Source organism: Petromyzon marinus, chromosome 21 (assembly GCF_048934315.1).
Source record: "Petromyzon marinus isolate PM22_M1 ecotype Great Lakes invasive population chromosome 21, UKy_Petmar_22M1.pri1.0, whole genome shotgun sequence".
Taxonomy (NCBI): domain Eukaryota; kingdom Metazoa; phylum Chordata; class Hyperoartia; order Petromyzontiformes; family Petromyzontidae; genus Petromyzon; species Petromyzon marinus.
This window is the reverse complement of record NC_133687.1, coordinates 13,003,194-13,022,605: the sequence shown is the minus strand read 5'-3', so window position 1 is coordinate 13,022,605 and position 19,412 is coordinate 13,003,194. Positions and strand designations below refer to the sequence as shown.

Genomic DNA, 19,412 nt, shown 5'->3' with positions numbered 1-19,412 from the left:
CGACAAAAAAAATCTAAAAACAATGAGAAAGCCCCACGTGACGTCGCCGAACCGGAAACGTAGTCACGCGACGAACCCCGGTGACGTCACGCAGCATAGCGGAAGTGACGTCGCAACCGATCGCCCGCTTTCAGTCGGGCTGATAAAATTCGATTGCTTTTACAATTCCCCCACCCACCGCACAAACAACTTCGCCTGTTCGAGGAGACGCATCAAGCAACAACAAAAAAGGGCGCTCGCCAATTGTTAATAAATAAATAATCGCCGCTCGACATTCCCCCTCCAGCCCCATAACGCCCCGCGCGCGCGCTGTCCCCACCCCGCCCCGCCCGACTTGAACATGGCGGCCGTGCGCTGAGGAGGTGTTCGCCGCTCGCATCTCGGTGGCCTTTCTTGCTTTCTTTTGGTAAACCTCCTCGCGTCCTCCTCCTCGTCGTCTTCTTCGTCGTCGTCGCCGCCGTCCCCCGCGCGGGTGGGTTTGCTGTTGTTGGTTTTCTTGTTATTAACGAAACCGACTCGTCACAACGACCGCCACTTCCCCCCGACCAGCGCCATCAGATTATAAAGTTCGTTCTCGTCGCCTGATTCACCGCTACGGGGGTGGTGGTGGTGGTGGTGGGTTTCTTCTTCTTCGCCCGTGCGGCGAGATGTCTGTGCAGCCGAAGCCGGAGGAGGACTGCTGAGGCGCGATGTATTTGTCTTCCCGCGCGCGCGATGTCTCAAAAGTTTCTTGTTTCAAGAGGCCATTGTCGCGTTCGGCGCTGTCTTGTCAAATGGTCCCGACGTGTGCGCCGTCGGAGGCGTGCGGACGACGTTTGGCTGCTGCTGCTGCTGCTGCGGCGGCTGGGCCTTGCCCACCGGCTCTTGCTTTGCCTTCCCAGATTGGTGCCGTGATGTGAGCCCTCAACTTTACCGGGCGTCGATGTTCCATTAATCGAGAGAGGGATACGCCATCGATATCGGTGCGCCAATGCGAGGTGCCACCGTCTTCAACGTGGTCACTCAGTTGCTGGATAAAAGGCCTCCACTTATAGTCGTCGGCATCTCACTGGTCCTGCGGCTGCTAGGGTGTTAACCAGAACACATTTCACCCGTTTTGGCCTCCCTGCACTGGCTTCTAGTTTCACTTAGAATGCCGTTTATAATCATATTCTTAACTTACATAACAGTGAACCCTCTTGCCCCAGCCTACATCATTGACATCCTGCACCAATATGTCCCCTCAAAGTCCCTAATATCTGGGGATTAAGATCTTCTCTGCATTTCCAGGTCGAGGTTTCGGTCAATGGGTGACCAAGCTTTTTCCCGTGTAGCTCCCAGGCTACGGAACGCTCTTCCACAAGATATCAGGATCTTGTGTGTCCGTGGACATTTTAAAAATGATCCTTAAAACCTATGTATATGCTTCCGCTTATTAAACTTTTCGTTAATTTAGTAAAATATGTTTTAAATGTATTTATATTTTTATGCTTAGTGTCTACTGCTGCTGTGTCCAGTACAGCGCTTTGAGATCCTTGATGAAAAGCGCTCTATGTAATTATTATTAACAATTGTCAATGTCGGTTTTAATCGTTAACTTTACGGTTTTATTAATGTGCAGCTCCATTGTCGATCGACGGTTGGATGATGGCTTATCCACACCGTGTCGCTGAAGGGAGTTGTGAATATTACGAATGTTATAAAGTGCAGCTTGTGTGACTAGACCCGATGCGGTAACGTTTAAATGTTAGCATGGTAAACTTTTATTCTCGCAGATGTGCTAAGAAAATTAGTGTTAGAAACTGCTGGCCGCAAACCCTATCCCTAAAATCCTGTTCCCTACCATATTTAAACCCCGCCCTTAAACCATTTACGTAAACTATAACCCTACTTCTAAAACTATGATCCCAAGCGCAATCTTTTACGGTAAACCATAACCCTTTAATCCTAAATCCACTTTTCGGTTAAATGACAACGTTTGCCTCGAGTCATAATATTTAATCACCAACCCCTTAACCCGACACGAACACTGAAGAATACACAGTCATATTTAAGCAGCTGAGAGGGCCCTGATTGAACGGAAATGTAGCCGATGCTCGGATACAAATATGCGGAGACAGTAGTTACTCTTTAAACAAGATATATACATTGACCGGACGCGTTAACAATACGAGCTTGTAAACGTTAGGACTTAGGCACGCAAACTGTGTTACTGGCATTGACAATGTGACGCTGACATGTAAACAACGTTCGCACAGAAACTAGACACAATATTTAGACCCCCCCCTACACTGTTATAAATTAAGACTTTATTAGCGTGTCTGTAATTATATAGACACATTACGTAAACATTGTTCACAGCTTTATGTGCATATTTCCGTTACCATATGAATCGGTTACATATGAATCAGTCTTTGCCAGCCTTTGAGTGTTAGTACCAGTCAGATATACGTTTTGGCTTTTCTCCCGCAAGAAGCCAAACACAAAATCGATGGAATTAGCCAAACGCCCCAGAGTAGCAGGACTCACGTGAACACGTCTTGAGACTCAGCGAGGCTTTTACGGGATAAGCATACCTTGTTATTGCTATAATTACTACCGTCACGAGCATCTCCACCATCGTGACCACTCGGCACTAGAATTAGAACATTTGCGTTATTATTACTGAAGGGTGGAGCAGTGGCGCAGCGGTCTCAGCTTTTGTGCAAAGAACTGGGATACCAGAGGGTTATTCCTAGCCAAAACTTAAGTTTGGTGAAGTATAGTCAAACAAGCCTCATGAGTGATGTGGTGTGGGTGGGCCATCTTCCAACAGTAGTTTGACCTGAAATGGCTGTGAACTGGAATTCGCTTCAAAAACAGAACTTGAAAATCACTTGACCACATCTTTTGTCATCGGCACAGTGGGTTCCTTCAACTCTGTTAAGAGCTCATTGTTGTCTAAGGAGCGAACAAAAACTGAGAAAATATCCATCGTGGAGATGAAAATCAACCACTACAGGAGCTAGATAGATTGTTCCATCTCTTGAGGCTGAGCGAGATGGTGACAGTTTGGTGAGACCTCGATCTAGCAGTGGATAAATCATAATAGATGATGGCAGAGTTGGTATATGTTACCATTGGGCTAATGGAATGACACTCGGTTCAGTGTACTGAACCGAGGATATCAACAGTGCTGGTTCTTTTTTTCTTACACATCCATCATGTATAACCCTGAGAGAGACGAGGCCAGAGCTTGAACCCAGACACTTCACAGCCCTGGCGCAGTGTCTCTGGCACAGTACCAGCCCATCGAGCTACCCTGCCACCTCATTACAAACTCCTGAGTTGCCCCATTTAATACTCTGTGCTCTCCCTCCACTCCCCTTCCTCTCTTCCTTCAACCTCAACAGGTTCCTTGCTCTCATCAAAACAAGCGAGCGAGCTATTGAGTTAATGAGTGAGAGCATGAACGAGTGAGCAAGTGCTTGAGCGCCTGAGCGATTAAGTGAGTTGGCAAGCGAGTGGCCGAGCGAGAGAACACGAGACCATTTGAGCCAACGAGTGAACTTGCTCGCGCCGCCATGAGAGAATACAAGGTGGTGGTGCTGGGGAGTGGCGGCGTGGGGAAGTCTGCGCTGACTGTGCAATTTGTGACGGGCACCTTCATCGAGAAGTACGACCCCACCATCGAGGATTTCTACCGTAAGGAGATCGAGGTGGACTCGTCGCCCTCCGTGCTGGAGATCCTCGACACGGCCGGCACAGAGCAGTTCGCTTCCATGCGAGACCTCTACATCAAGAACGGCCAGGGCTTTATCCTCGTCTACAGCCTCGTCAACCAGCAGAGCTTCCAGGTGAGGGGGGCGGGCAGGATGAGATGGAGAGTGGTGTTGAAGATGGTGGTTAGTAGTCAATGTGGTTTCGTGCGGGTCTGTATGTTGATGAGTGGTGGAGGTTGGAAAGGTTGTGGGGGAAAGTGATGATGGAAGTGGTGGTGCATGGTAGTATGGTTTTGTCCATGGTGATGAGTGGTTGTCATGTTGAATGGGATTGTGGTGGTGAATGGGATTTTGATGGTGGTGATGAATTACATTGCGGGGTGATGGTTAAGGCGATGAGGGGGTGAAGGGGAGGTGAGAGATGTTTCAGTGGTTGGAAACGTGGTGGATTAGTTGCTGATGCATATTTTGTTGGGCATGTTGGTCAGTGTGGTTATGGTGGTTAGCAAAGTGATCAAGTGGAGATGGTGTTTGGTGATGAGGGTGGCAGTGGCTTGCCTGTGGTCCATCCTAAGTTGAACCAGACTGTATGATGTGAGGAGCTCACAAATCCTTGAAGGTTCTGGACACATGCAATTGTTGGATCATGTTACCCACATTAGTTAGGGAAGTGAGTGCCTAATGTGGTATAAGATTTTGGGCATTTGGAGACAGCTGGCCCTACAGCAATAACGGATGGTGGGGGAGTGATGCTCACAACGATCAGCAGCCAGTTGGCACAGTGGGGAGCACAGGTGGTGTATCTGACAGTCACCCCAGTCTGTTTTAATCTGTGTTTCTCCCATGACCTTCCAGTGAGCCATTGACACTTCACGTGGCCTCAAAGCGCGCCTGGTGTGGCACATGGGTTTTGGTGACGTCACTGTCACTTAGTCGGAGTTGGTGGCTGTTATGCATTATTAAACATAATTTTCATCAATGTAGTTCGAGAAGTATTCCATGGCTGTACCAGTGAAGTTTCTACCTGGTACAGATACATTTGGAGGCTGATCGATGCCTGGGTGTGGTCAAGGGATGGTTCCCTACTGGTCATCCATTTTATGTATGCTGATGATTTGGTGGTTGCTGCTCACTGAGAAGGAGTTGGAGGTTCTGCTGCTGAAACTGGAGCGTGGCACCTAAGAGTTGGGGTCTTACCATAACACCTACCTGGTTATTTTGTATCATTCAATACTCCACCACCTCAACTCTCCATAAGTGATGGGACAGATGTGGCGAGAGTGGAGAAGTTTCTGTACCTGAGTAGTGTTCTTATGACCAGCTCCAGTGTGGCAGCAGAGGTCTCACTCAGGTGAGCGGCATTATCTTTTTGTCAGCTGCCTAAAACTGTGTGAAAGCTACCTGGTCTGTCGTTCCACATGATGCTCCAGGTCTTCTTGGCCACAGTCATGCTCTCCCTTTTTACTTGCGATACGTGGACCCCTCCAATGGAACATGTGCCGGTTTGAAACTTTCAGGCTGGCCTGCCTATGATCCATTCTGGGTTTAACCAGTGTGGTTTGTGTGAGGAGCTCACAAATCCTTGAAGTATCTGGACACATTTCCATCCGTGAGCTCCGGCAGGCAAGGCTGTGTTGGCTGGGTCATGTAGCCCGCATTCCCAGCCCACCGCATGCCCAAGCAGCATCAGATAGAGGGAGCTAAACGGGTGCGCTAGGGATTGGAGAAGTGATGGACTAATGTGGTACAGGAGGATGTGGAGCTGAGTGGACCTGCAGAAGACTTGTACCAACGGTGTTAAGATTGGCCTCTATGGTTGAGGTTTGTGAAAGATGCTACTAGGCAGTTGGAGGCAGTCGCCCCCCCAACAACAATGGAGGGCAGAGGAGCGATGCTTGCAACAATGAGCGGAGTGCCGGGCAGCTGAAATGCAGCAAGTCGGCACAGTGGATGGCACAGGTGTTGCATCAGCCAGTCATCTCAGTCGGTCAACCCATGGCACCTGGGTCTGTCCTGTGACCTGTCAGCGAGCCTTCAACACTTCACCTATCCTCGGAGTGCACCTAGCCTGGCACAAGCACCGTGGTTATGTCACCACCACTTAGTGGCGGATGGCGGCTCTTGTTGTTGGATGTGTTTACGCGTGCACATTGGTGTGTGTTAGTTGCATGTTTGTATGTGTTAGTTGCATGTGATGTAGCAATCGTAGTGGTTGGTACACTGCGTTGGGTTTGAAGGGGAGCACAGGGGAGGGTTCTTCCAAGAGTCTGGCTCAGATATCGCTCACAATCAGAATCTTTATTTAGACCGGAAGAATCCGATGAGCTATGAAGCTCTCTTCACAGATGGCCAGTCGGGCGTGGATGACTGGCATTAGGCACGGCCGAGAATAAAACTTGGCAAGACTTGCATCGCACACCGCTAACCACTGCGCCACCCACTCCGCACCGAACTATCGCTACTGACCGTGGTCTGAATCACGGTTCCACTACCTTCGGCAGTCGTAAAAAAAAAACCCTTGCGGGGGTGGTACCGCTGGTGCTGTCGTCACGGTGGTGCAGGTGGTGAGTAAGTGGCGTTCACAGGAATACCTGCCCGGGGCGTGGCGGGGCAGATGCACACCGACAAAGATTTACTGTTTGTGTTTTTAGGCAGGAAGTAATTACGCACCGTCTCGCTGAATTGAGGTCGGTGATTAAATAAATAAACACAAAACAGGAGTTGTAGGGACATCACACCATTGTGGCAAGATGTTAACTACTTCACCTGTTATACAGGAGATCGTGGGTTCTATCCCGAATATGATGATGCCTGTATGTTTGGTGTTTGCATGTTCTCCCTGTGCTCGTGTGGATTTTTAACCGGGTTTCTCTGGTTTTTCCCTCCACAATTAGAATTGTGCGTTTAGAGTAATTGGATGCTGTAAAATTCCACATGATAAGCCACTTCTATGAGCTATCATTTGTGACTAGGTCGCTTCTGAGAAAGCTACATAGCTCAGTGAGCCTTCCCTGGTGAAACAAAATAGATCAGTTGAGTTAAACATTTTTTTTTCAGATTTACATTGTGGTTCACGCTTACAGCAGTTGAATTTCCATACTGATAAATATAGAAATGCAAGCGGGGTGAAGTCTATGGCGTTTGGATGGGTGACCACCGTGCACAAACAAGTTGTCATCGGTGGCTGCTGGGCTATGTTCGCTGGGGGTCGGCAGAGGACAGGACACGATAAGCACAATCAGAGGGCAGTGCAAAGAAATCCACGGTTGTATTGTTATTAGATTGTCCAACGTCTATGCTGTGGCTGCTGCCAGGCTTTATGGTTGGCAGCAGAGAACGCTGCAGGGCAATAATGTGTCGTGCTGTACAATGCTCCGACGTCTGTTCTCCCAAGCTACACCGATGCGCGCTTACTGGCGTGGTGAAGTGTAGTCCTGGAGAGGCCTTCATCATCCATCAGTGGATTGACAAGAGCGGTCCTCCATGCCTGAGCGCATGTTTATTGATGTGTAATTTGATTTTGAAAAGCAATGTGCCAAGGCGCCTTTGAAATAACGTTTTCAATCGGTTTATCGCTTGATGTTACATGTGGATCAGAAACATGGACATTGGTTAAATAAAAATTGAACAAACAGTTGAAAAGTGTGCAGTGAAGCACGGAGATGTGAATGCTAGGAGCTACACTGAGACACAGAAAAGGAACACGTGGATTAGAGAATACACGCAAGTTGGAGATGTATTGACTGAATGGTACTTCTTTCGCACCGGTGGTAATCGAAGGTGCGGGGGAAAAACAACAAACTAAACACAAAGCAGTTCTAAAGAAATATTTTTTAAATCGAGATTTAAAAGCTCGAGTGGCTTCCTAATATCGGAAGGAAGAGCATTTCAGATGGCTGCAGAAGTGCATCTTAAAGCATGCGGTGACCGTCTTTGTTCGATGGGGAGCCAAAAGCTGCTGCGAGGTTGACTGGAGTTCGTGTGCTGGTTTATTCTCCTTGACAAGATCAGCGAGATGTTCTTCATTTGTGGCAAGCACTTTGTGTGTAATGAGTGCGTTCTTAAGAGCCGTACGTGGGCTTGAGCAGGGCACGTTGCTCGAAAGGACGATGCCTGATGGCTGAGACTAACGATGGAGTTGCATCTAAAGGAGGGAACGTGCCGTGAACAGCATCCGCTGCATGGAGGGCTCGTATGCAGTAGATTCATTGTGTTTCATCACAGGACTGCGATGGAGGCCTTTTTTATCCCATCAGTGGATAGATAATACCTGCTGAGGATGAAGATAGATTCACGCTGCTCATGGACTGTGGAGATTCCATTACTCTATGTTCTACAATGACCGCAAGGGCAAAACAAAAATAATTTACTTGTGACCTCAAATTTGATAACATGTCAAATCGTGCAGGGGGTAAATCGTTAATCCCCGTCTTCTGCACCCTCCCTCGACTTGTGTTTCCTCCCTCATCTTCATTTCTCCCGCCTCCTTTCCCTCTACTTGCCTCCCCTCTATACATCTCTACCTCCCCTCCTCCCCCTCCACATCTCTTTACATCTTCCTCTTTACCCATCTCCCACCTACATCTCTTCCCTATATTCATCTCCCGCGTCCCTCCCATCCCCCACCTAACGCCGCCCTCCCAATTCACTCCCTTGCTGTCTCTCCCTCTTATCCAACGACATCTTCCATTCATCTCCCTTACCTCCCCACCTCTTCCATGCATCTCCATTACCTCCCCACCTCTTCCATTCATCTCCCTTACCTCCCCACCTCTTCCATGCATCTCCATTACCTCCCCACCTCTTCCATTAATCTCCCTTACCTCCTCACCTCTTCCATGCATCTCCCTTACCTCCCCACCTCTCCTGCTCCCTCTTATTATTTACCTTTCCCCTCTGTCATCTTCCTTCTCCCCCCTCTTTCCCTCTACATCTCCTTCCCCCCCTCCCTCCTGTCCTTCCCTCTTCGTTTCTGTTCCTCTTTATCTTCCCGCCACTCTCTCCTCCCCTCTCCACCTCACCCATCCCGTCTGTCCCCAGGACATCCGCCCGATGCGGGAGCAGATAACGCGCGTGAAGCGCTACGAGAAGGTTCCCATTATCCTGGTGGGGAACAAGGTGGACCTGGAGGGCGAGCGTGAGGTGGCCTACGGCGAGGGCCGCGCGCTGGCCGACGAGTGGGGCTGCCCCTTCATGGAGACGTCGGCCAAGCGCAAGGCCACGGTGGACGACCTCTTCGCCGAGATCGTGCGGCAGATGAACTACGCGGCGCAGCCCGACGCTGGGCAGGCTTGCTGTGCTTCCTGCGTGCTGCAGTGACGGACGGGGCCCCGCGCACAGGTGGGAGGGGAGAGGAGAGAATTACAAGGGAGGGGAGAGTTGACAATTAGGGGGGAGGTGTGAGAGGTGGGTGGGCGAGGGATGGGAAGGGTACAGAGTGAGGGGAGGTGTGAGAGGTGGTAGGGATGAGAAGAGTAGAGAATGAGAGGGGAGGTGGGAGAGCAGGAAGGGATGGGAAGGGTACAGAGTGAGGGGTGGTGTGAGAGGTGGAAGCGATGGGAATGGTCGAGAATGAGAGGGGAGGTGAGAGGTGGGAGGGAGGGGTAGGGTAGAGAATGAGAAGGGAGGTGGGAGGGCTGGAAGGGATGGGAAGGGTAGAGAATGAGAAGGGAGGTGGGAGGTGGGAGGTGGGAGGGATGGGAAGGGTGGAGAATGAGAAGGGAGGTGGGAGGGCTGAAAGGGATGGGAAGGGTGGAGAATGAGAAGGGAGGTGAGAGGTGGGAGGGATGGGAAGGGTGGAGAATGAGAGGGGAGATGGGAAGAGTAAATGGGAAGTGACAGGAGGTGAGAGGAAGTGGGGTGACGGATGTGCAAGAGAGATGTGAGATGAGGTGCGGGGAAGGGGTTGGGAAACTAGGAGAGAAGGAAAGAGAGGCATGGAGAGGTGGAGATGTTAGGTCAGGAGAGAATATGCGTCTGCTGAGCTTCAGTGATGCATTACAGTGAGGGGATTGAATGGTGAGGGGAGGGGAGGAGCGTGGGATGACTAGTGGCAAAGCGAGAAACGGGAGGTGGGAGCTCGTGAGGTGATGTAAGGTGACAGTTGTGGATGAGAGAAGAGTGGAGGTGAGAGGGGGGTAGGAGTGGAAGAGAGTGGAGGGGAGGTGAGGAGAGAGCAGGGGAGGGGGGTGATGGGAGATAAGGGGAATGAATGGGGAGAGGATGGGAGGGGTTGTGGTTTGTCTGGTTCAGGGAGAAGGGATGGGAGGCATGAGGAGGGGGGGATGGGAGGCATGAGGAGGGGGGAGATGGGAGGCATGAGGAGGGGGGGGATGGGGGGCATGAGGAGGGGGGAGATGGGAGGCATGAGGAGGGGGGGGGGATGGGAGGCATGTACATCTAACGCAGTGGTCTGCAATCTGCGGTTGCGGAGCTGAATGTTGCTCTAGAAGAACAGCTTCATGATGTTATTTATTAGGGACCATGTCTCGTATTCGCGTGCATTGCTGCTCTTAAAATATTGTTTTTTTTTAATCCAAAATTCGAAAAAAGCTCTTATTGGCGACCCCTGCTCTAACGTAGCAGTGGTCGGCGATAGAGGCGGGGGCGTCGGTGGCAGCAGGGTGCCCGTGCCTGGGTTGGGCACGTGTATCATGGAGCCTCTGAGCTCCCCTCGACCAATACGTAGACCACACCCACCCCCCACGACTGCTAGCGAAGACTCAGGCCCTGAAAAAAACAGGGGAGTGAGGGGAGGCGAGTGGAGGAAAGAAGAAGAGAGGAGGTGGTGAGGAGATGAGGGGATGGAAGTTGGCATGAGGGAGGAAGCATGGTAGCTCGGTGAGCAGTTGAAACTAGTTTATAGTTTGCTTTTTTTAATGTATATTAATGGTAAACTCAGGTTACTGAACAATACATTATACGGTCACACTCATTATACACAAAGTGCTTGTCACAAATTAACCACAATACCTTGCTGATCTCATCAAGGAGCATAAAATATCACGTGAACTCCGGTCATCCTCGCAGTGGCTTTTGGCTGTCTGGAATACTCCTCTTCCTTCAGATGTTTGGAAGCCACTGCAGCTATGTACTTTTAAATCTAGATTGGAAACGAATTTCTTTAACTGCTTTTTGTGTTTAGTTTGTTGTCCTTCCTCTGCACGGTTGGCTACGTGCGGTGCCCAAAGAAGTTCAACATATTCTTAGTTTTTTCGGTAAAGTCACGTTGAAGAGAAACAACAAAATAATATAATATATATAAAACAAAAAAAATTCTCACGACGAGTTATGGTCGAAACGTCGTGAGAATTTTTATTGTTTTATATATTATATTATTTTGTTGTTTCTCTTCAACGTGACTTTACCGAAAAAAACTAAGAATATGAATTACTGCAGTCACGAAAGCTTTAAATCAAAATTTAAGTTCAACATACTTACATTTTGTGATGGATTGAGTATTTCTTCACCTTTGCTCTTAAACAAACCCAGTCATCCCCTTTATGATGAGCCCTTGTTTATCGTGTGTTTCAGACTTCCTGCCAACAAAGTTTCGTGGCAAAACGGAGGATGGAGAAATTTACACGGATTAAGCTTCACAAATTTTTTGTTGTTTTTTTTAATTACGATTTTAATTACCATTATCGTTCTTAAGTTTGTAAGTAAACTAGTTTGTTCCCATGTGAAAGCGTATTTTCCGAAATATACATCTCATCAACAAGAAATGCAAGTGAAGAGAGGGGGGAAGACAGCCTTCCCTTCCACTCTCCGGAGCTGCACAATGGAACATTCCGCGTGTGGAGCGGACCCCAGAGGTTGGGCCGCGCCACTTGCGAAGGAGGGGGGGAGGGGGGGGAGCCACCAGCGCCGCTGCCGGCGAAGAGGATTAGAACTTTAACTACAGATTGTAAACAACGCAACTTCTCACGGGGTGGCAGCGGGATGGAGAATTGAGCCCACGTTTTGGAATGTTAGGGGTCTGCGTCACAACAACAGCAACAAAGACAACAGAAACACAGTAACTTTTTTTAAAACACGGACATTTTTTCGTTTTAATTTCGTCGCACGCCACGCTGGCGATACGGAACCGCGCACAACTTTTGCCAAAAAAAAAAACCGGCGCCATCTCGGGAACTCGTGAAGGCAATGGTGGCGGCGGCAGCGGCGGCGGCGGAGGAGGCAAGGAGTGAGAAACAGAAAGGAAACTGGAGACGGCGACGGAGTGAGGAGATGGAGCGTTCTTTTTTAGCGCTTGCACGGAGACACGGAGCCACCGAGACATGGAGCCGGAGGGCGGGCGACGTAGAGAGGGGGAGCGGAGGTGTTCTACTTTATCATTTGATTTGTTTTTATGTTGCGAGAGACGATCGTGCGGAGGATTTAACCTGGGCGTGCGCCTCGCGTGAGGGATATGAGTTTTATTTTGAATTTATTTTCCCCGCACCTGCCGTGATTTTATTGTTAATATCTGTCGGGATGTGGCTGGGGGTCGCGCGGGAGGGGAAGGAGAAAATTTGAGTGGAGATGAAATTTTAAAAATTCATACGAGCGGCGTACAGTGTTAACGCGTGTGTGCGCACACGTGCGTCCGTGTGTCTTGCCTGCGTGTACATTGCACAGACGAGGCGGCCGCGAGTGATGCTGGCCACACCACCACCCCCTCCCTCGTGCGCCGTTCTGGCGTTCATAGGTGCTCGCCAACAGCACTTGTCCCCAGCAGTAGCAGCAGCCTGTTTAGGCTACATGGGGGAGGTCTTTGTACGTGCACAGTACCTCTATTCAGGTGCATTGTGTGCACGCATGCGCGTATTTGTACCATTGTACGTGCGTGTACGTATGCATTAATGTGAGATGTGTGTACATACACGCGTGTGCGTATACATAAATTAGCATTTGTGCGCGCCTGTGTTTGTGCGCGCGCACACGTGTACTCGTTTGTATGAAGGCATATGCATGCATGCAGAGGTATGTCGATATGTGTATACATGTGTACATGCCTACAGATATGTTTGTTATGTGTACATGTATATAAAGTTACCTTCATACTCGTATACATGCATATATGTGTTCATATATTAGTGGTTACTTATTCAGCCCCGCAATTAGATGCAGTGCTACGATTCGGGGCTAGTGATTCGATTTCAAGAATCTATTCCTTTTTCCAAAATTGAGGTGAATGATAGTGCCTCTAGTGGCTGTGGGGGTGACGTTGAACCCATTGCATACAACGTGTGTGATTCGGTGCATGTTTCAAGAGCTTGGGAACCAATATTGATGCATCATACCACCACTAATATATACTGTATGAGATTACAAACAATGTCATTAAGTACATGCTTGTACGTACGCACGTGTGTATGAACACAATGTGAGTATATTTGGACATGCGTGTGTGTGTGTGTGTGCAAATGCACGCGTGCGTGTGTGCGTGTGAACATATGTACATACACAAAGGACACGTACACATTGTACATAGTTTTATAAAACGACAACACATCGGAACAGGCCACCCCGGTGTGACAGTTTTCGTGTTAATCGATGCGAGTCGGCAGGAATCGTCACATCGCAGGAGCGCGTGAGACTGCGTTTGGCTTGGCAAGGTTTGGCACGGCCTTCATCCAGCAGCATTATTGATCATGGCTAACGGTGAATGCATATCTCGCAATGAAGGCGCCGGGAGGAGGAGGAGGAACTGATGATGATTGTGTTCCCCTTAGTTGCAACCGTGCGCACAGAGATCTGTTGATTCTAGCGACTTCTCCAATCGAAGAGATCCGTTAATGCGTCACCTCCATTCACTTTCATAGAGATGTTGATGCAGGTGATTTTCATTCACTCTGGTAGATATATCAATGTTTTTTTTTACTGACATTCGTTTTAGATCTTATTTTAAGTTAACTCGATTCGCTTCAATCGATCTACATTTAGTGATAGTATTCGAGTGTCTTGTATTTGCTTTTTCATAAGATTAATCATGTCTGTGGTGTCAATGTTACTGTCGTGCATATTAACAAGCATTGTTCTGGAAATAACTACAATGAATTTACAAGCCTCTTGAGTGAGTACTGAGATCTTTATGAAAGTTTAGAGCCACTACGTAAAAAGAAAATATTTATATGAAAGTGAAGGGACTTTGGTTTGTACAGTATAACGGATCTCTTAAAAAGTGTTTGTAAACCTCTTACAGATCCTAGAAAGTTCATTTCTGTCACTTTTGAAAGTGAATGCTTTTCTGTAGATCTCCCGTGTCACGAATGGGTTTTCCAGATCTCTCTGGAAGTGAACGGAGATGTCGATGCCATATTTCGCAGTTTTGCCACTTTTTCTCGGTGCCTTGGGCAGCCAAGTCCAGGCCTTCGACAGCTCAGGGGGCGGGGGAGGTCAGCCAGCCTGACCTCGCCCCTAACCACGATCCCTCTCCGCCGATCCCGATCACCTTTGCACACTCGTGCAGGCGAGACCCATCATCTCAACTCATTTGGGGGGAGGAGGGGGGGGGTCGTCTAATTCAATACAATTTTGAAACTATGAAAATTTCTACGGAGACGGATGACATTCGGCGGCTACATTTTGTTGGTCGGTTGCTGAAAAGGAGGGGTTTTTTTGGGCGGGGGGGAGGGTGAAGTTTACCGGCTCAAGACGAATTTAGATGGCGATCTGGCATCGAGGCCACGGCCGGCGGTGGTGACCGCTGGCCCGCGTGCGTGCGTGCACACGAGAGATGTCACTATTTTTTTAGTCGAGCGGAGACTTGAGGCCAAAGGGGGGGGGGGGGGGGGGCGTTGGGGGAGTGTCGACGTTTGCCGCTCATTTTCACGGGGGGGGGGGGGGGTTCACCGTTTCGAGTCGATCATCGGAATCAGAATATTTATTCATACTGGATGAATCCGATGAGCTATTACGAAGCTCTTAGTCCCCACGTGTGTCCAGTGTCATTGCCGCTGACACCATCAGGCAGGCAGGCAGTGGGAGAGCGATGGGGGGGGGGGCCGTGATCGCTCGGCGAGCGGTCAAGTCCAACGTCGCCCGATTTTTTTTTTATATTTTAGCAAGAAAAGAACTAAAAAAATTAAACTTGTTTTTAAATTAATTTTGCCTCGGTTTTGTGGCAAATCCCATTGTACAAAGTAAGCAGCTGCGAGAACGTACAGGCCGGGTGCGAATTGTTTTCCTGTCGACACGAGCTTGGTGAATCGCGAAGGCGCAAACTTTGTACTTGATTAAATTGCTGCAGTTTTATTTGGTTCTCGGGCAATGCCGCGCAAGGAGGGGCGGGAATAAAAACAAAAATTCGCCGATTGTTGGTAATGGACTCTCCGGTTACCGTTTTGGGCGGTCGTGGTTTGTTGGCATGCGATGAGAAAACGTTGCGACCGCAGCTCCGATTCGTCGTTTATCCTTCACAATAATAAGCAGTGTTAATGGTGGTTCAGGTGTGCTCTCCAAAGTTCCCCTGAAATGTTAATTTTAGTTTCGTTTACAGATTTGCTCCCCCCTCTATGTTTACACAAGAAAGCATTGTCGAAGTCGAGTCTCCAGACTCACATTTTACAGGAGGATCTTGACACCCGTGCGTTGTGTTGTATAACTGGACCGAAACAAAATTCTAGTTGTGTGTAACATTGTGTCGCAAAGCCGGCTATCTCCGCTCCTGCTCCAGGCAGAGCCCTGCAACCTCCCCCGCCCCCCCCCCCGTATCGGATGCGCTCCACCAAACCCACACCTTGTCCCACGTCGCTCATTCCACGTCGTGGCCCGCAGAGTCGAGCGGTGTCGATGGCAACGGTCGCGAAGTTTTTGGAGCCGTTGCGGCTTGGAATTGGGGAACTGAAAGCAGTACAAGACGGGGGTTCTTTTTTATACTTTATTTTGCATTTATAAACTAAACCATTTCTTATTTTACCAGGTAAGGACCACTGAGCTATGTATATATAGCTCTCTTTCGGAGATGACCTGGCTGTCACAAATGATCGCTCAACCAAGTGGCTTATCACCAGCACGTGGAAGTTTATAGCAGCGGCCAAAATACTCTAAACGCATGTTGATTCTAAGTGTGGAGAGGAAAAACCGGAGGACCTAGATATAAAAAAAACAAATCCACGCGACCACGGGGGAGAACACGCACACTCCAAATATACAGCAGGCGGGTCAGGGTTGGGATCGAACGTACGACCTGTTTACCAGGCGAGGTAGTCATCTTGCCACCGTGGCGACCTCTTCATCTTGGAGTGCACAGCGGGTTTTAGTTTGAAAGAGCAACGACAGACATTGATGCCAAGGGTCCCGTGTCAAGATGTGACCAATGCCCGTTGTAGGCCAACCGCAGATAACCTATTTCACATAAGTGCTGTGGTTTTACGCCCAGCCTACAGTTCACTGTTAAATTTACGCAACGGGAAATTATGATACGGATGTCTAATCACATCCGCTACTGTCGCAAGAGCCTTTTTGGGAGCCAAGTGGTTCGTGGGTGAGATTGGGCAAAAAAAATCAAATGTCATCCCGTGCGCGTGTATAGGCAGCCACACGCGTGACCGTGCTGAAACCAGTCACCGTTTCCACCCCTCCCCCGATCAAAGTAGGCTTGCCACCTTTGCTGGTTTTGTCAGGATTTTCTTTTTTGAAGTAGCTGTCCAGGGGAAAATCTTACAAGTCTTTCCCAGGACATAAGTCCAGTTTTTTTGTTCCGTTTTCTAATTAGACACCACTCAAGACAATACCTTTGCATGTAGGTCTCCCTCAACCGGTATTGTGAGATTCTTCCCACCGTATTTATCTTGGCTTTTTGTACCCCAGAGGTGGCAACCCATCATTCAGTACCCCCCCCTGCTCCCCCACATCTCGGTGGCCTCAATTCTCTGACTGAATAGCGGGTTGCATCGTGGCCCTGATTACATTTTTTTGCTCGATTTCCGTTCTCTATGCGTCGTTGCCTGAAAACCAAAATCGTTGGATTTTTATCTTTGCGCTAACTTGCATTTCTTTTTTTTACTGTATATGTGGGATCGTCGTGGTTGTTGATTTGTGCTAAAAAAAACTAAACGAAAAAAACATTTTGACTTTGCGATAAAAGCATGCTCCTGATTTGTCTGTATACTTTCCACATTTAGATATTTCTTTACTTCTTAGCGGTTGACCCCCCAAAAAAACCCAGCACTCAATGTTCCCTCTCAGCCATGCCACAAGACCCCTGGGGTCACGGACTTTCTCACCACTGCTGTTGCGATTGGCTGGCAAAGGGTTTTTGTTGTAGTGCCCTTCCCTGCCATCCGGCCACTCGTAACAGGCCATGCCTATACATAGCAGAGGGGGCCCTGTGTTTTCGATCTGGTACGGAGTATTACCCTGGACCCGCCAATAGACAAAATCAGTGTACCATCAAATCCTAGTCCGTGATTGAAATCGTAGGTGGCTGAATTGTTGCACCCTTTAAATAAATAAAGGGTGCACCATGTACAAGTTTAAACCCCCCAAAACAAAAATTGTGGCATCCTTAAGCCAATGGTGGAAATTCCACAGTCTCATGGACACTCAACCGTGTCTCTTTGAAGAAGTGGTACCCGTTTTACCCAAGCCGGTATGATTGGTGGAGTTGACTGGCAGCCGTCGTTTAATCACGCGGGCTTCCGGTTGTGAGCTGAGCGTTAACCGCGGCCCCAGCCAGCAGGATGAAGTAGCGAGTGGTATGTACAGTTTAACACGTAGACTTTCACGACCGATATCCATAATAAAGTAGGTGTTTTTGTTAGATCGTTTAAATACCAATGTATCGTTAACATTCCACCACACAAACAGCCGATTAGTAAGGTTTCCCAGAATCCGGCAAATCGCCCGACGAAGCTGCTTATAATTATTAGCGAAACGTCGTACTCAAATTGTAAATGTCGTTTTACTCAACACACCGGTGTGCTGAAGTAGTGACTGATAGGCACGTTTTGTTTGCGTGACATTACAAATTGGCCGTGTCGGGTGGTGGCGGGTTAACGACACGTTTATAGTTATGTGATCTACCCCAAAAAACCTTCACTATGGATGAAGTATTATACGGTACTCGTGTTTACCAATTCACGTAAATCTGTAGCACATCGGTGGCGTTACAATGGTTTCCAAATGGCCACCCTCATACTTGAGGATGATTCAAACCTATTATGGCTGCTCGAAGACATGAAGAGTTTCAAATAAAAAATGTTTCTTAGACTAAAGACCATTTGATGAAAAGCTATTTAGTAATTTGATAAATAATTGCACACTTTTTTACGTTCAAATCAATGCATTTAGGATGTAATTAAGTTTTTTTGGAGGCAAAATTAGCTACACGTGCTAAATTCCATCCAATCACAGGCAGCTGTAATGAGGAAGATGGCGGACACTTGCATCACGAAAGATGGCATGCATTTCATCCAATCACAGACGGCTGTGATCGGGAAACCGCATTGTACAAGTCCGCCAGTCATGGCCGTGGAGGAGAGAATCAAATTTCGTTTTGGAAAAAAAACGGGAAGTTACTAAACTTGCACGTATATAATAAGAAGACTAAAATCCAGGAAAACTTAGATTTGAACAAATAAGAGTTATACCTCCTGCTTGTTAAGCGAGGCCCAGTGAGTTCTGGAATCGAATTTAGCCCCAGAGTTTTGGATTCTCCTTTTTTTAAACGATTAAATGTACCACCGTAGTAATTATTATTATACATGTAGGTTACATTCTTTCCTGAGGTATTAAAGCATTTTTGAACACTGGTGCAGACCCCATTTTGGGTCCGACTTGAATTCGACAAGATTGGCATCCTCATGCCATTTGACAAGATGGCGTTCTCGAGACAATCTGCCCGAATCTCCCCCCCCCCACCATCAAACAAATGGATTAAAAAAACATAGCCACAGGCTGGGGATGATTTCTAAGAACAGTGAAACTGGTTGCACAACAGTTGCCTTGCAAGGTACAGAGACGCTGTAGCGTGTCGATGATCCCCAACATGGTTGAAAGCGGTAGTCAATTGTGTCGGGTAGTGATAAGACATGCATTGCGTCATACATATTGCACTGATGATTCCCAGTAATATTTAAACTGACAAGTGTGTTGAAATTTCCGGGGTTTCTAATGTCATTGTCAGTGATGATTATCCCCATTGTGATTGAAATCGATACTGATTTGTTCTATAGGGTATCAGAATTGTAATGTCAATGATGATACTCTGATGAAATTGAAACCGGTAAACGGTTTATAACTCGGGTAGAGCGGACAAACCGTACTGATGATCACAAACTAAACTTGAAGCCCTGTGGGCTGATAGGTATTTACTGTCACGGAAATCTCTGAATAAAATCGAAACTGCTCAACAAATTGCTCATAACGCAGCACGGCTACACTTGCCCAATGATTCACAACCGCCGTGAAACCAACACGGTACATGCAGTTTCAATGTCGCGTCACTGTAGCGAACATCAAGGCACAATGTCCCATCGTTCTTGAACAACAACAAGAGCAGTTGGCGCCCGCGTGGAACGTCTCTGCACGTGCACTGCCCCTCATTCATCGCGACATTTCGGGGTTTTCCCCCAAAAAAATGCTGTGCGGACTACATGTTAAATTTCAACATAGTTGGGTATTTACCAGGGCGGCAGTGGAGCTCGAACCGTGAACTTCTTACAACAAAGTTTTGCAAGACCGGACTCGTTTGCTCGTCCACAGAGGGTCTGCTTTTTTAATTTCTTGCAACCACTCCCAAACAAA

General features: G+C 48.2%; 1 protein-coding gene across 2 annotated transcripts; it reads left to right on the top strand.

Annotated features, from left to right (window-relative positions):
* The first annotated feature begins 107 nt into the window (after positions 1-107).
* Positions 108-16,763, top strand: LOC116944611 (ras-related protein Rap-2b). 2 transcript variants are annotated; one of them, XM_032958332.2, is made up of 4 exons: positions 108-472; positions 3,372-3,815; positions 8,721-9,020; positions 11,214-16,763. In XM_032958332.2, exons 2-3 carry the CDS (start codon positions 3,543-3,545, stop codon positions 8,997-8,999), a joined length of 552 nt encoding a protein of 183 aa, XP_032814223.1. In that variant the 5' UTR covers positions 108-472; positions 3,372-3,542; the 3' UTR covers positions 9,000-9,020; positions 11,214-16,763. The 2 variants fall into 2 exon arrangements, with proteins under 2 accessions (XP_032814223.1, XP_032814224.1); XM_032958333.2 differs by lacking the exon at positions 108-472 and adding an exon at positions 883-962.
* Positions 16,764-19,412: the final 2,649 nt, after the last annotated feature.